The sequence below is a fragment of the Rhipicephalus microplus genome, chromosome 1 (genome assembly GCF_043290135.1).
Source record: "Rhipicephalus microplus isolate Deutch F79 chromosome 1, USDA_Rmic, whole genome shotgun sequence".
Classification (NCBI taxonomy): domain Eukaryota; kingdom Metazoa; phylum Arthropoda; class Arachnida; order Ixodida; family Ixodidae; genus Rhipicephalus; species Rhipicephalus microplus.
This window is the reverse complement of record NC_134700.1, coordinates 219,444,957-219,463,194: the sequence shown is the minus strand read 5'-3', so window position 1 is coordinate 219,463,194 and position 18,238 is coordinate 219,444,957. Positions and strand designations below refer to the sequence as shown.

General features: G+C 41.2%; 1 protein-coding gene across 1 annotated transcript; it reads right to left on the bottom strand.

Annotated features, from left to right (window-relative positions):
- Positions 1 to 222: 222 nt before the first annotated feature.
- LOC119159670 (FERM domain-containing protein 5-like) lies at positions 223 to 16,786 on the bottom strand. Its single transcript, XM_075891374.1, has 13 exons — positions 16,480 to 16,786; positions 15,530 to 15,634; positions 15,413 to 15,455; positions 14,066 to 14,144; positions 12,485 to 12,582; positions 11,321 to 11,444; positions 10,693 to 10,780; positions 8,369 to 8,457; positions 6,480 to 6,543; positions 5,327 to 5,415; positions 4,157 to 4,234; positions 2,075 to 2,253; positions 223 to 1,411 (listed from the first exon to the last, which is right to left on the bottom strand). Exons 1-13 carry the CDS (start codon positions 16,573 to 16,575, stop codon positions 870 to 872), a joined length of 1,674 nt encoding a protein of 557 aa, XP_075747489.1. The 5' UTR covers positions 16,576 to 16,786; the 3' UTR covers positions 223 to 869.
- Positions 16,787 to 18,238: the final 1,452 nt, after the last annotated feature.

Genomic DNA, 18,238 nt, shown 5'->3' with positions numbered 1-18,238 from the left:
TGACATCGGCCTGTATTTAGCATTGGTTCTATTGATGTCATTAGGATCTAGGGATTAAAAGAAACAATGCTTGTATTGCATAGCTTTTGCAAGAAAGAATACAGTACTGCCGATTGTGTACTTTCTCTGCTGGAGTAATGTACTGCATTTTCGTTCGCAATTTTTTTTTTCCGTCACATTGGAGTGACTGGTGCAGAAAGAAGCAAACTCGCATGCATGACATTATACAATGCTATACACTGTAGCATTATGAGCAATGATAGGCCATGAACACATCCACCCTCTTGTGGCAAAACTGAACACAGCTATGAACACACGGAACTTCCCTGGCACAGTATCGCACTCTTTCTACACCTCCGAAAAAAATAGGTTATGCAAGCTGCCTACCACAACCTTTGCGCCGAATATAGGTATCGTGGGAATGCACAATGAGGGAAATGAAAAAAGATAAGAATCCTCGAAAACGTTAAAATCGGAGGTACCTTCTTGGCTCTCCCTTTTGATTGTGACAACACATGAATAAAACCTGAACACGTCTGTATAGCAAAAGAGTGATTTTGTGTGAGTACACAATGTGCCAAAAGCAGGAACTAAATGCGACTGGGCTTTCTGTGCCCCTGTGAATCTTCTCCATAACCAAAACAGCGATTTTTCTCCCCTCTCTTTCAACGAATGCACCTCTCTTCGCATTGCCAAAAAACGAACCGAAAGAACTTCGATGGAATGTGAACGTGCATAGCACTGCCTCTGTCGGACTTTGCTGCGAGACTTTCCTTGCTCGACAGTGGCACAATTGTTTCTCTCGTGCGAGGTTATTTGGCGCTTTTCACGAAGTATCACCGGTTGCCAGGCCGCCACTCGCTGGAGAGTCAGCGAGGGCCAAAGAGAGCACCGATCCAAGTGCCTATTGCATCCCTCGTAGGCTCATAGTATTGTTTTCGGAGCAAGATTACCTCTGGCAGCCTCTGCATGTCGGCAAGTGGAGCCCAATCCCATTCTATCAGAATCACAAGCAGCAAAAGAATGAGCAGCAGAGGCAAAAGGAGCCATGCCACAAGTGCAATTCGTCGTGACTGCTGGGGAGTCACAAACGCTGGCTCTTGGCTTTCATGACCAGTGTCGTATTCGGGCGTTGGGTGAGGGTCGAACGCCAGCTCCGAGAGAGGTGTGTCGGGTGGGTTGCCGTCGTCATCGGCCACGGGTGTGTTTCGGGAGGGCGTTAAGTCGACATGGAGGTCGTGGTTTGGAGGTCGCTGTGCCAAGGAACCATTCTCCTCGCCGGACTCGCCGGAGTCGAGAAGCTCAAGGGGTGTTCCGAGCCTCTTTGGCTGCTCGTCAAAGGCGAAGCCGTCGCCCGAGTCTTGAGGAACCAGGGGCTGCTGGCTCAGCTGCTGGCTGGTCACCTGCCCAACTGAAATCAAATGACATGGTACTGTTAGGAAAGGGTGGTCTTTTGTGATCAAATTAGTTTCTCATATCTGTCTAGGTATGTGTTGTAGATGGCAAGACAAAGCAATAAAGTGAAATGAAAAAAAAAAAAAATCAAATCTCAAGTGCGGGAGGCCTAGGCCCAGTCACCTAAACCTGCTGGTTTCTTGTAAAAAGTTTATTCCTCCCCCTCCTCAAGTGCGTTCAGAACTTCCCAAGGTGACATGAGTTGATACAGCTACACAAATTCATGCATTCTTTGACTGAAAAACTATGAACATAAGCACAGTACACATATTTAGTATCTCCATAATGCATGCTTTCCGTAAAAAAAATGTACATCTAATGCAAGTCTCCTTATGTGCAGGCTCAGAAAGATTGAGACAGAATTTGGCACAGAGGGAATAGTATAAGTAATATACATTGTCATGAGGTGAAATCATCTGAGACTAACGTAATCATAACTTCACTATTTAAGACTGAGTGAAGTGCAATAAATCACACTGTGTGTTGCGAGTAGCACAAATCATTATTTGGTCCAGCAGTTTCTTTTGCAAAAGCGTAACCTTGAATTAGGATTGCATAAAGGTGTGTCTGTTGCCACAATTACATGCAAATGGCTCAGCCGTCCCACAGCGGCACTTACCAGAGCTCCGCAATGGCGAACCATCATTGAGCAGTCGGGACGGTGAACTTGGCATTTCCATTGTCGATGCGGTAGTTTTCTGCCGAAAGGACGGTGGCCGTGTCAGTGTTCTCTGGAACTGGGGCGGGTCTCTCCGAATGTTCTTCATGTCATCCATTACTTCTTTTTCCACTCGGCCACTATGGAAGCAGAAGGTTTTACGATTCTCGTAAAATTTTATTTCTGCACAACCAAAAGTCATAGAAGAAAGTTCTCTAGTTTAGGAAGTAAATGGAGTGAAATAAATGTATCCCAGAACAATAAAGTGATGTACTGATAAACTACAGTAAGACTAAAAGAAAAACAAAGCTTTTTAATTGGTCACATGCTAAAGCAAGTTAATGGACGATAAAAGACAACTAAATGACCCTGTATCACACTGACTGACTACTGTCATGAGTTGTGGTAGTTTTGCATTATGACAAAGCATGAAGAAAGCAGCAACTCATTTGCTGATGTATAAATGTGCCATTTCTTTTTCTAAAAAATCCAAATGGAGAAGCCAAAACTGGTCTGAATTTCATGGGAGCATAAAAAGCACCTAAATATCATTCACTAAAAAAAAAAAAAACTGCAATTGAGGTGCGGCAATTCGTTATTGTAACAAACTCAAAAAGGCAGTTTAGAATCGGACATGAGCGCGACTGAAATGACCATATTTGGCATGAATACCCTCAAGAACTGATCAGGAATGGTGTGGCATCAAACAACGCAAGAAAAATAAAAGTGAGCATTTTTAAGGCCTTAAATAGATGCCAAGAACTGTCCAGAATTATGCGACCTTTACCTGGAAGGACCACTTGCTCAACAAGTCTAGACATCACTATTACGCCCACGCAACAAAAAACAAGGATGGTGTTTTTTCACAAAATTTTACTATTTCAATTATTTGCCGCTATGTAGACTGTCTCTACAAGCTAATCAAAGCCCAAAACAATATGTTTCAATATATAACAGCAAAATCCAAACTTTACTCCTGAATACTGACGATAGTGGGCTCCACAGATTTTAGCCGCAATACACACTTGAGGTACTTTGGGGGCATTGGCAAAATATTGTTCCAGCAGGCTGGACTTTATATTGTCAGCAGAAAAAAAAAATGCGTTTTTGTCATTTTCAGTTAAAGTCAACTGGGCTCCTTTAGAATAAGCAAAAAAACAACATATACAGCCCCTGGTTACAGATTTATTTGTCAAAACAGTCAATTTCTCTCGAGATTCAATGCAACAACTAATTTTTTCAAGGAATGCACTTGTTTACTACAAAAAGTTACTTGCACATACCAAGATTTGCAACTCAGTCATAGTGACAGAGTCTTCTGCAGGGGTAATCTTTTTTTTTTTGTCCTGTCATTTAGTGATGTTTGCAGCAAATCAACAAATGTACACCAACTCACTCTTCCTAGTATTGGGTTCAGCATAATGGACAGGCACAAGCTGTTTCTAGATGCGAAGCAGCTTTTGCTCTGGGCTGCGTCCATCTCTCGGCGACCGTCCACTCCCCCACTGCGCATGCATCAACTCTCTTTCCTCTCCTCGTGTGAGTGTGAGGAGGTGGCAGAGCGCTACCTGCACTTCGTTTCTCCTCTCCGATTTATCCCTCTGCCACAGCTGTGCACTCGTATATAGTGCTGCGCACTCTCGCTCCGTTGCACTCTTCTAGCAGTGCTGAGTGTTCACTTTGTGGCCCACACACGGTAATACACACAAATGGAAGGGGTAGCAACATACGCGATACACAAGATATATACAACTCCACACACAAATGAGACATACACGGAAACATACAAATGGAAACACAAGTGAACATTAGCGCTGTTTCGCATCCCCACATGACTTGGAAGATGGTGTAACTTTCTTTTTTTTACTAAGTTCAGAGTAATCAATCAGCCTTGCTATTTTTTTTAATGGTTTTTACATAATATGCAACCAAAAGTTATAATTCGCACAGGAGAAATGCAAGCTCCACAAGAAACATGAAGCTTGCTGCTCATGGCCAAGACAAGAAATATTTGGTATAGGAACATGTCAAGATCATGCACACCTGTATCGAAGCCGGGAACCGCGGGAGAAGAATCCACCACCAGTAGTCACAGATGGCACCTCGCTGGAAGAAGGTATGCTAAAGGAATAAAACAAAGCATAATAATATAAGTCAACATTGGGCTTCGTGTGCAGGTGCTCTAATAATAAGGCACATGATTGAAAATTCGTGTTTGCAAGTAAAAAAAAAACAAAAAAAAACAGAAAGTGAACGTTGAGACTGTCCTTTGATGCATTGTGTATTCGTTGCATTGCCTGATTCACAGCTATGAAAAGAGTAATTTGTCAGATGAAAAGTTGGTCTAGTTGGTATCAAGAATAATATGTCACGGTGCAAATAAAATAAGACACATACAAGAAACACCGGAAGAAAAAACGCCGGACTACACTAAAGTAACTTTTGCACGTAATATAATTTTGTGCTTCACTGAGGAAAAAAAAAAGCTTTCCAACTTTCCACATGTATGCAGCCTGGTATTACTTCAACATTATTAGGACAGCATATCAATTTGGAGTCTGAGTGATAGCAGCCTCAGCACAAATCACTGAAAATTAAGCGCACTCCTCCACTGCCAGCTCCTGGAAAATGATCTAGGGGGATCAAAGAAAGGCATAACCTCAGATATGAGATCGTGCTTGTAGTGTACTCTGAAGTGTTGGCCATCAATGTGTGCCAGGATAGACTTACTTACTGGGTTTATGCAACTTAATTTTCATGGTTCAAAGTAAACTTGAGAATATTTGCGTGAATGAGGATAGTACTACGGTGCAAGTTATATATGGTAACATAAGTCAGCTTTTAATATTTATTATACCTAGCTAACATCCTAGCAAATATAAACCCCCAGAATAAACTTTATAATATTAAAAAAATTTGATTGAGGTATTAAACATAAAGTAAGGCTTTGAGACATTGCAGATTTATTTTGTATAGGCAGTTTTGCAGCTGAGTGGTTCTATATTGCAGTGAAAGTGCCTTTTCAAGCAGTTTGTACGCATTTCAAATATACTTCATTTTGTACCCATTAAATACAGGCTACTGCACAACTACTTCAGTGTTTGCTTGAATAAGGGAGTGAAGCTGACAACCTCCCATGTGTAATATGAAGCCACAAGGAAATCCATGCTTGTTTTTCAGAAAGATAAAAAAATTATAAAATTGTCCACTTACGTGAAAAAATAGCACTGTTCGACGGCACATTTCCACAAGTGATGGCAGGCAGACTGGGTTGGACACTTGAAGCCCATCAGATGCTTCTTCTGAAAGACAAATTGTTGAAGAAAAAATATGTGTTGAGCTGTGTTTGCATAAACTACTTAATGAAAAATATGGGAAAACGGCCTCAGATGTGAGAAAACCTCGGCCTAGATATGTTAGCAGCGAATAAACATTTTCCTTCAAAATGTTTGTTATATACTTTATATCTCTCATTATCAGAGTTTGATTGTTGCTTAGTGACACAAAGCACAATTCTATTTAGTATGTGTTATGGTGTCCTGTGCACTGGATTATTAAACTATGTTTCTTTCAAAAACTCTCAGCAAAATAAGCAACAGAGGAGAAACAGGAAGGATGAAAATGAAGCAGTCATTGCTAGAGCGAGAAACGTGTGAACGTTATGGCTCCAATGAAGCCCAATTTGTGTATGGTTTTTAGATGCGTCTTGTAAAGGCCTCATGTTTGTATGGTCCATAGACAGGGATGTTGAAACTGCTGTACAGGTCCCCACAGTACGCATGAAGGCTGCTTATACAGGTGCACGCCATGAGGACCTTAGTAACATGGCTGTGTTCATGTGAGCGAGTGGTGAAAAACTTGAGCTCAAAGAAAAATCTCGCTGAAAATGTAGAAAAAGCAGAGACTGTCAACGTAGTGCATGATGTGGCACAAGGAGACTGTTCGTCTACTTCACCAGTGGCAATGTGATTCAGCAACGTCGTTCAACATATGCCAACTATTTTCTGCTGGCCCATAATGTGAAGAGTATCCCGTTGCCTAGCTGTCGCTCACTTTTAGTATTGACACATGGCTTTTCAATCAATCTCTGCAGTTGGTGCTTATGTTGCTCACTCTTTTAGCACGAGCATGCGCAAAATTCTTAGTCTGAGGTTGCGTGCCATGCAGTGGTCACATGAAGCAAGCATAACAGGTTAAGTAGGAGGAAAAGCTGGACTGGCAGTTAATCATAACAAACACATAGCATCACGCACTGGCAACGTGCGAATAAGCTCACCTTTGCTTTGACATCCTGGAAGCAGAATGAAAACACACGGGACAGACATTAGGCAGGACTATATCCCACGACAATTCGAACCAAATTTACCTCGGGGAACATCAGGTGAATGATGAACATCTTCCCCTCGTAGTTGATCTTCTGAATGTCGGGCCTAGAGAGCGGTGAAAAAAATTGGAGCCCGGCAAAGATTACTTTGCACATCATGCCATACATTATGTGAAGTGTCTCAGTAAATACGTGTAGTGTCAATTTTGAGCAGTGAACAATGCAATAATACGAGCCCTAATTTTCACTGACATACATAATACAAAAATAGAATGAGGTGTATTACTTAACCACTTTTGAAAACAAGTTGCAATCGCAGATGAGAAGTGGGCCAGAATTTCATGTACAGGGGTGATAAAAAGAAACTCGAACATGGTGGCTTGTCAATGCTCCGCTGTTCGCATTTGTTTTCATCGCACTTTTACCTTGGACACAATAAAAGGATGCAAGGGTCATTTTTGAACGTATATTGGATGACTGCAGAGCATTTTTATTACAGCTTGTTACAGCTGGTTAACGAAATGTGAGGAGCAAAGCATGCAGATGCTACACTGTTTGCATTTGTTTCAATTGTGATGGCACTAAATTTACATAAAAAGTATGCAAAGACTATAACCACTTTTAAAATATGAATTTCAGAATTTCAATTTCAGCTTCGATGGTAGCTATGATACTGTGATGCCAAGTTTGAGGACACGAGTTTAATTACCGACCTAGTGCACCACCAAAAGAATAACGCCTTCGTAATTGCTGTCACCTTAAAGCAGAGAACTTCACCCTCTGTTCAGTGTATTACAAGCTATATGTTCCCAGAAGCCTGCAATGTGCACAGATGTCTGCCAGACATAAAAAACAGGTGGAAGAAGTATGGAAATATTTTTGATGTGCGTTTAATGCAATATTTAACAATCCAAAGAAGCATCAGCTATGTACTGACGTGATAAAACTGTGTTAATCATTACCATTTGAAGTTTTATTAAATCTGTATTGCACTGTCTATACAATTAACAAACCTATTTTTCACCTTAAGTCAACATTTGATTAAAAACTGGCAAATTTGGAAAGGCGTCCACAACTCTTCAGTTTCATTTTTATGAGAGTGACATAGGATAGTTGAAAGCTGTATTGCTAAGGACATATGATGACACCTACGGCCAGTGTCTTATAGTGCTAAACATTTCGTTTTTTTTTACTATACATTATCTAGGCTCTTGATCTATTTGCAGGTAGTTTGTATGGCTGGGAAAACATTAGCAGCAAGAAAAACTCAATAATTTGTTTAAATACATAACTTATGTGAATAAGCACTTTGTATATAACTTGGGCCACATGTTGCCAGTGCAAAAACTAAAGCAGGGCAGTATTCAAGCTATACCTCCTACAGAAAAACCAGAAGACAAGCACCACTTTCTAGATTTCCACATTTAGAATATACCACGAAATGATGAGAAATTCCAGTTAAGCTTTCTCAAAGTTTTCCCCCTTAGTGTTTCACTAAATATTGCCCAAAATACTATGACGTCTGGGTAGAGACAGTGTTTATTCAGCCCAAGGGCTCAGCAACCAACGGAAAGTCTCAGACCGAGCGTGCATACACACGACGATGATTGTGGTGACACCCAGTGAAGATGAGGACACGAGATTATGACAATGCATATATGAAAAGAAGTGCATGAAGAATGCCCACAATACTAACACACGTTTTCAACTAACCGTGGGAGAATAAATATAGATTGAGGATGGCAAGTTCCAAGTAATGCTTTTAATTCACCTATGCAGTCACTATTGTTGATGGAGTAACACTAACTACAAAAGTTAGCTGAACAGTGCAACACGAATATGCACTTGGTAACGCATGATCACAGCTCAATATCTCAAAGTGCGACCTAATGCATTACTCAATGTCTCTAATAAACATTTTTTTCCCTTACCACTTGAAGTGATGGGTCTTGCGACTACCTTGGAAAGTAAGGATGCCCGCATAATTGATGCCCAAGTACAGCTGATTTCCTTTGTGGTCCTATAAAGACAAAATTTCATTTTGTCGAGAATAAAAATGGCTGATATAACCAAAGCTGAACTTCACACGGCTACCCATGTGTGAAAACTCAAGCAGACACCACGTTAATTTTTTTTGCTGTGCTGTTTATAATGAGCTTTAGGGGAAAAAAGTTTTCACAAAAACATTTTCAACAAAATACTTTTGTAGGATAGGGAGGCGAACCTTGAAGGAAAGTGCCAGACAAATCTGGAATACTGTCAACTGTCGGGGCCAGTAAAAAGATCCCCGAGCCATAATGTCCAACTTTTTCTTTAAATGATAAACACGGAAGAATTACCTGATATAGTTATATAATTATACAGTCATGACTTAGGTCCTACTGAAAGTCAAATACTGCTACTATTCAAGGTTGTTTGACTTCCTCAGAATGAAAAAAAAAAAAAAAAACACTTGCATACAAATCCTATTTCGATTAAAAAACGTTTTTGTGTAGGTTGTTAAAATCATGATAAATATGCCCATTTTTCTTTATATGTCATATGTACAATTCAAATTCATTCTAAATTATTCGACCAAAATCACTATTCGCTTCCAATTTGCTTTGAACCTAAAATTCACTATTTGCACAAGCCTTGAACATAAGGAGGGGCAGCGCCTATGTCATAGGCTATGTTGAAGAATAGTGCTTTGAATGGTGTGGCTGCAATTAAATTACAACACTTGAACCTTAGCTGCACCGAACTTTTGTACGATACTTTCAAGTGAGAGTATTAGCCCAGATTCGAGTACTAAGTATGGTGAAACAATACAAGGGCACATGAGTATCCACACAAGATCATCTGTTTTTAGCAATTTAAATGAAGTGCTTTGGCTAGGAAACATTTTTTTGTAGTGAAGAAGGCATTTTCAGGATGCTCCGAAGTACAGTAGGATCCTGCTGAACGTTTCCGAAGAGACTGGGGTAAAATAAACGTAGCTGGGAAACTCAACAGCCTAAAATTGGAAAAAACAGAAAAAAAAAGATATTTAGCGATAATGAAGTTTATTTTCCTGTTTAATCGAGTGGTGTATTTACTCACGCCTGGTCAGCATGAAAAGTTTTTCGAGGACGTGCTAGGCAACATCCTTCCAATAAACCTAGTGCCACCTTGGCAGACAGACAGCTCAGAACCAATCACTTTTGGCGATACCTTTGCGAGATTGACACAAGATGGGTCTGTGTTTCCGAGTGATAATGCAGCATCTGTTGGCATTGTGTGGCTCGCAGGAGACTGTCAAAGACCTAACAAAAGTGAAAGAGATTGCCAAAGCAAAGGACCCCTGCTGCGCCAACTTCTAAACTACGCCACGGGTGCATGCATTGTTGCACTCAGTCAGGATGTATGTAGTCAGTGGATAGAATTGCAGAGCTGAGATCGGTGTCATCCACAGTAATACAATCAATGCATGCGATTCTTTTCACATGCATTAAGAGTTGTAGACATAAAAGAATTAAGCACACATAACATGACTAGAAGGCAAGCGAGTTAGGGGGAGACAGAAGGTTAGGTGGGCAGATCAGATTAAGAAGTTTGCGGGTGTAAATTGGCAGCAGCAAGCACAGGACCGGGTTAACTGGCGGAACATGGGAGAGGCCTTTGTCTTGCAGTGGACGTAGTCAAGCTGAAGATGATGATTATAATGAACACGACTAGTACAACAAATATGACCAAGAACTGCAAAAACTTTGCCAAAAAAGTAACGATGATGGTGAGTCCATGCCAATGCGACGGCGAAAACAAAAGTCTTTCTCTGTCTTGCTTTCATGAGCACTAAAAGTAAGTTTAAAACTAACTACGCCATAGACGCAATGTTTTCAATACAAATCTCGAAGGATATATTTGAGCTCATAGCAACCGGAAGTGCATTGCGTGTTGCCTGCACCACTCATGCGACTAGTATTACGATCATGCCAGGCCAAGCTATGTGAAAAGTAAATATGGCCACTCTCTTCCATAGTTGTTTGGCCAACTCGCAGCGCACTTTGCGACATATTATACGGTAACAGTCCTGCAGTTTCAATGTAACAACAGGATTCCCAATACATTACATTATATCCTATGCGAGCTATGCCCAGAATGGCGAAACACAACACAACAGCCAGGAAAACACAGCAATAAGGAACGTAACAGTGGGATTCTACTGTACGCACTTCAGGCAAAACTGGGTGATGCACAGGTGTGCTAACACATTTGACACATAACAAACACAAACCTTCACAGGATGAGGGTCCACACCGTACGTATCGAGGAGACAGGCCTTGCGTAAGAAGTTGGCCTCTGCCACAGCTGGTACTTGGCCCCTGACAAAAGAAAGAGGACATTTCTTCAGCCAATTCATCACGCAAGTTTAGGTGACAGAAGCATGCCTTTCATTAGGGGAACTTTATAGGTGTGAGTTAGTCATTGTTTTCTTAAATGCCAAAGCCGGAAATGCAGTGTAATGCACAGATGGGCATGTCAGCTTTGGGAGACAACAGGAAGAGGCAATAAAAAGGCTCAGATAATGAAAATGATAATGACAAAACAGTGCACTCCTGCTGACCAATAAAACAGTGAGTGTAGTACATACATTGACATAAGTGTTAAAAGAGAAGAAAAAGACAACTGTATCAAGAAAACAGGTGCGACAAAAATGCACAGTTATGCTGTTGCAATGATTAAAGTTTGCCATTAATAAAGCAGCCTTTTCTAGCCTTTTACAATTCTAAGGAAGTTAACCTTTGCCACCTTATTAATAATAATGTGCTTTGCACAGAGTTTTACTGATACCCACAAACTTTCGGGGTTTTGTTAAAACTGGTTACAACAGTTAAACAAGCGTTCAATGAGTGCAAGCAAACCTGAGCTGCTGCTGGTGAATCTCGGCAATCTTCTCCTCCAGACGAGGAGTCTGTTTCAAGAGAAGTTTGAACTCCGAGACATAGTTATCTCCGTGCTCCTCACTGTCATAATCTCCAAGTTCAGCTGTAGCGGAGAGAAGACAAAAGAAAAAATTAACACCTTATGAAGCAAGGTTAAAAATTTCGTCGAAAACAAATTTTCTTTTCGAGGCCGCTTCCCCTCATCATGCTTCTATTGGCGTTAGCAGTCATCACTGTAGCTGATACTTCATTGGCCACACAAGTTCAGTGCCTGACCGCTCAAGTTTAGCACCACACATATGATCATGGATGCAATGAGTGCTTCTATGAAGACAAGCACAAAGAACGCACTATCACATGCACAACACGATTCGCAAACGTTGACACAGTATTGCGCTCAGTGATGATAACCGGCACCAACGGTAAAGAAGCATTAAAGTTTTCTATGTTTCCTTATTTCTTACCTTTAGTGCACAAGTATGCATGCTCCAGATTCTCAAAGTGAATGAAAAATCTAGTTTGAAAATAGTGCTGTGTGTGTGTGGTAATGTGTCCTCTTGAAGTGTGTCACGTAAACAAAACTATGCCGAATAAGTTTTGTGTCAGTGATCAGGAATGAACTAGCCCACTTGCAGAAATGTAAATCAAAAACCATGTGAGCATCACTGAAGTTTTGACAATATGTTTCTTCAGAAAACACATGAACATCTTCAAACCTTCAACAAAACATGAAGAGTCTACACTGCCAAGAAACGATTTCCTGGCGCTTCTGCGATATTTACCAAAGCAGAACTTTTACAAGCATATTATGCAGCAACGTGGAGTTATATTAGGACACATTATTTAGCAGTAGGATCTACATGCATTGCTTGTTTGGTCGCAGAGCCCATACCTGCCGAGCAGCTTCTTTTAAGCACTAGGTCCCTCCCCTCCTCTTTTTACATTATTACCAGATAAAATATCGGCTAGTCATGTTTGCCCTCACGCAACAGCCCTTCAGTGTTTTAACACAGTGACAAGCGATGAGTATTTATATCTAGAAGCTAACACAGTTGATTTAATGATAGATTGCTTGATGAATAGCTTTTACATGGAAGCTAAATCTGAACGAGTCACAAACGGTAAAAATCAGATGGTACATACATTGAATGATCAACGCGGCAAGCAAAGCAGAGTCATTTGGAGGGCAATATAGGCGTCCATGAAGCAGATCTCTTCTCAGCTGAAGAAAAATCTGGTACCTGATTACAAAAGAAACAAAGTAGAATATATCTTTACGATAGATTGCATTATATGTAGAATGCAGCTTTGACAAATGTGTGTGTTGTCATATGTGACTCATTACAACTTATTTTTTTAAGTTCCTTCTTGAAAAGTCAAACTGTATTCAGTAATATCTTGTGCTCTCCAAATGCTACCATGCCCTGAAGAATGTGTTATATACAAGCAGTAGAATCTAGTCAAACAGAACCTGAAGGGACAGGAAAAATTTTTCTTTCTCTTTACATCACCAACCACAATCTCAAGAACGCTTGCGCTTCTTTTTGACACAACCACCCGGGCAAACTTTTGTAGGAGGCACCAATTGCAAAGAAACTAAAATGATGACGTGAGCAACAGGTGCTCTCAAAATGTATGAATTCAGAGGGAATGAACAAACAATTAAATTCAAGATGGCAGATATTATGCCATCAGCAAGGTGGCAACTCCAGAAGACAAGGTAAAACTTCACTTAAGTCTGAATGCATGATTATTTATACAACGTAAAACCAGAAAACAAAATGAATGCAAAGATCGAACTTGGCTGCACACACTGGCAGAGCACGGTCACTTTTCAGAAAACAACACATAAAGAACCCTTAATAATGAATTATTATAAAAGAGCAGTTAAGAAATATGAGAAAAATAAAATGAGGCATGAAGGAAAAGTAAAACATGGAGTCAATGTTTTTCAGGCCCCTCACTGTATTCATCGTATTCTGTACTGTCCCTGAGTAGTGAACTGACAGGCTTAAGTGAAACATTAATCACACAGGACGTTAACAATCTTTCACAATGATGCCACTTCATTTTGTTGCCTTCACATAGCATAGGGTGTGTAATATAAGGGTGTAACATAAGGGGTGGATATACGTAATAACACTGGCAACCACAAGTTAACTGCATCACAGGTAGCGAGTCAAATGTAAAAGAAACAATGTCATACTATTTGCACATACTGCCAACATAGGACTATGTACAAGCATATGCTGGTAACTTGATTCATGTATTTCAGGAGTTGGTACTTCTCTACATCACCACATGTACATGAAATCAGCATTTCTTTTATGCATGGCTGGATAAAAAAAAAAAAGTAAAGTTATGTTTATGAGCTGCCAAAACCACTTTACATGATTACAAAGTGCCAAATATTGATTGATTTTTATCATCTGTAGTTAATCTAAGTATAAATGCATTTTTAAGGCACTAATTTATGGTTGCCATGGACAGAGTTGAACGCGTCACCTCCACAGTGCATGCTGCAGCCATGACTGGACAAAAATGTTTGGCCCAGCATATTTAAAACAAGCTGTTGTGTACAGCACGGCCTTGTCAGCTTCTTCAGAATATGAGATTTCACTTAGCAAGACATATACAGTCTACAGAATTATACAGTAGTATTATTATTACAAATAAGTATTAAGTTAATGATAGTGCAGGTCGTTCGAGCAGGCATGAGCTCACCTCGTTATTTCTTCCTTGAGTCGGAAGGGGTCTTGAGGATAGAACTTGACGCGGAAGCAGAAGACGATGGGATTCATACCTAGTAAGTAGACAAGCATGCAGGAAAAAAAGATACTGTAGCTAATGTTTCTTTATTATTACGGAAAATGCTCTTCACAAATGCCCACAGAGCAAATTTTGAAGTGAAATGATTACCAGAATAACGATTACAGGCTAACTTGTCACAGCTTATGTGTGCCAACATTAATGTTCACAAGCCGAGTGAAATTTCTCATAAGCAACATTCCTTGATGTGCTTGTCATCATGTTCTCTTGAACCTTTCAGGACACATTCAGCCTTAGTATTTACATCTGTTATTATCAGCACGAATTTTTTTTCTTTTCTGCAATCTTTTTTTTCTCCCCAAATAGTACCTTTTAACTCTGTATGACAATGCCAGCATTTTTGCAAAGAAAAGAGGAATGAATAAAAATGCCTAATGCTTTGTTTACATGCCACTTTAAATTTTTACATGCTGCTAGCTAACTTGAGTTGTGTATACACATGAAGGTAAAAAAAATGTATAAATGTATCCTTCAGGCACGAAATATAATTGGCTGTTAATATACATGTCAAATTTGGACGGCATTATTATAATGTGCTACACACTTCATTGTGAGAAAAAGGCATGGTGACAAAATGTTGCTTTGTGAATTTTTGAATGGGCCTTTATAATTAAAATATAATATTCATCATTGATCCAAGGTCACTTTTATAATTGTAAAATTATGTTTACCTACATATTATTTATCATTAGTGTGATTGGGAAAAATGAGGCACTGTTTTATGCACTGTCTCATTTTTCCTTCCTTTGGTAAGGTTTCATAATATACCACAATAAGCCAAGGGTGATGTGTATTTCCCTGCATACCTTAATGGGTGAAAAATCATTTACATTTAAGGCAACAGTAACATGCATAGCAACAATATACTTTAACAGTGAACTGCAGTTTACAGTCATGACAATACTGACAGCAATAATGTGAGCCCGATAAAACTGCTTTAGCCAGTCATTAAGTCATTGTTTACACATAGGGAAAAGGGCAAAAAATTATCGAAAACGATAATTTGTCAAAAGGCGGCATAGTGAGTAAACATGAGCAAGAAATTAAAGATTCCAGCACGTCGTAGTTTTTACGGCTTCTACATAGTAATGTATTTGCATTTACCACTGATCCAGTAACTTTTGCCACCGGTTGTATAACAGCACACGTTCAAGAAGGTCACACCAACTTCATTTAGTCTTTACAGCTACTCTGTTAGACATGGGGCTTATGTGGCATTTCACAAGAATGTGCAAAACTCACCCTTCACCTGCTTGATGACCGGCTTTGTGAGGTCCAGCCAGTGCTGCGAAATTTATAAAAAAGTGTCTGAGGCGTTATTCATATAACACGGAAGCCTGAAAACAGTTTAATACACACCCGCTGCTTGTGACTATCGACATATCTGAGGCCAAAGTAGTCCTTTTCCAAAAGGTTCAGGGCGTTGCACACATAGTCAAGTATGTATTGGCCTTTGCAGAGATGCTGGGAGAGGGAGAGAGAGAGAAAAAAAAATATTACTGCCTGGTCGGGACCCAACTTATGGTTGAACACGCGTACATGTTCTGAAAAGTATATATATAAAGGTGGCGACATATACTACAGTGGTGAATGCCTTCATACCAATTCCGAGACAGTAGTTTCCGATTCCGTTAGACGTAATACGGGAGAATGCGCATGACGGAATACGTGTATTCTTCGAATTAGCCGCGACTGAAGCCGTGTTACGTGTGAACGTGCGAACGAAATTGGCTTCACAACGCCGAAGCGTGAGCAAGTGGTTTTACCGCAAGCGTGAACATGCAACCGTCGCGCGTGACAAATTATTCACGGTCATGAGCGCTTCTAAAGCAGAGAATACCGGATAAAATCCTGACAGCAGCGCTTCTACAGCGGCTCCAGACGGTCGCTATCTTATCCTGAGCGCAAACACAAGATAACACATCCCAAACATTCATCGATCTAAACAACTGCAGTGAACCTGCAGATAGAAAAAAGAATGCACATAAATTAACGCGTCTAGACAGGAAATTTCAACTCGAGGCAACGGCGCGAATCAAACGGAGGAAAAACACTCGCGGAATGAAATACTTCATTGCGCGAAACGACGAGTCGCGAAAGGAAAACACGAAACTAAAGCACGCCAACAATGGCCACACACTTTCTGACAACACTTTTACTTTCCTGCCGTCCCCGCTCTCAGGAATCCGGTAAAAATGCCCACTCGAGAATATCTTTCCTACGCGCCTGGCCCACGCGTACGTGGTGGGTTTGGTTCGTAGTTGTAAAACTTCACTCGCGAAACTGAACTTCTGGTCGCAGACTCCCACCTGAAAATCACACTGCAACACTTCGCTGTCGTCCAGCAGGCGTATGGTGCACTTGTACTCGGTGCTGACGTCCTTCTTGCTTCCCAATTTGAACATTGTGGCTCGAAGGGGATGGCTTCTACCAACCGAGGTTCCAACACAGGTGCTAGTTCCACAGCCTTGGACACTTGACGCTGTCTCCAGGAGCCAAACAACCTGCCATCAACATTTCTATCCTCGCACCAGACGCCAACAGCCGAGCAGCGGGGAAAGAGCGTCGCGTGGTGTCAGCCTCCTCGCCACGCTAGCTATGAGCGTACCGCCGTAAACCGCGGTAGCGAACATCACGACGCCGAGCTTTTCAGGCACAGCCTCCGAGCCCCGACGATGGACAGCGCCACGCACCGCTGAGCACTGGACAACGGACAAATACGGCCGCTACGCAGTCAAACAATGCTGGGGGTCAAGGAACTGCATCGGCGGGCTAGTAACAGCTCACTGTAGCGATCGCTCTCGATGCTCACAAAACTTGCGACCTACAATAATAGACAACGACTTGGCTGGTTAATGACAGCGCACGTCTGCGCATTTAGGAGAAACGCTCGTTGTGCGGCGGCGCTAGCTACCTACACTTCTTACAATATCTCACGTTATATTAAAACAGTCATATAGCAATATAACTGTACATAAAAATGTAGCGTCAATTAGGTTTTGTAAAGGCTTAAATCATATTTGATAACTTTACAAAAATTATTGCGTAAACTTTTATGTTTTATTTTAAAAAAGTGTTTAAGTTACGAGCGTCCTCTGGCAAAAAACAGCTTAACTAAATTTAAGATATAAGGCTTGAAGCTCTTAGGTGGTGGTTTTCGCTCTTTTGTAGTTTTCGCTTATGACGTCGACGCACTTGACACGCTCCATGCGCGCTATCGTCACTGGTTGGTTGTTCCATGCGTATTACACTGGCCATCGATTGGCGCAAGTTATTAATCTGTCTTGATTGCAGCCTACTAGGCTTCCTCATCACGCGCCGTACGAGAGGAGGCGGAAGTGGTGTGGCTACAGCAGTAGCAGCTACTACGCGCACTACGCAACAGAGCTGCGCTGCCATCTAATTGCACACGCCAGACCCGCCGTGTGTGGTCCATCGATTTTTCTCCTCTTGTCAGCTGGTGCTGGGTTTCGTTGGCGACCATGAAAACATATTGGGCGCGTAAAGCTCGGCGCTTCTCTCTTCCGCGTTTACATTCCTCGGCGACAGTTTTATTCTTTGTGATTGGACGCATTTTTTTCTTCTAAATTGTTTTAATGAGTGCTTGATGACGGCGCTCATTGTGCGTAATTTCAACCACTTTAATATGCCTGCATTATTGTCAGTTAGGCATGCACGGCAAATGCAAAGGCCCCGCCGCGGTGGTCTAGTGGCTAAGGTACTCGGCTGCTGACCCGCAGGTTGCGGGTTCGGATCCCGGCTGCGGCGGCTGCATTTCCGATGGAGGCGCAAATGTTGTAGGCCCGTGAGCTCAGATTTGGGTGCACGTTAAAGAACCCCAGGTGGTCTAAATTTCCGGAGCACTCCACTACGGCGTCACTCATAATCATATGGTGGTTTTGGGACGTTAAACCCCACATATCAGTCATCAAAAATGCAAAGACACGGCCAGGGAGTTTCTCATACGTAAAGCAGTAAAGTGGCTTTAATATATACGTGCAAGTATTTCAGGGTGGGTGAAAGAGGATGGAAAGGAAGATAGAGTAGGCGTCTGGAGCGCGCATATAC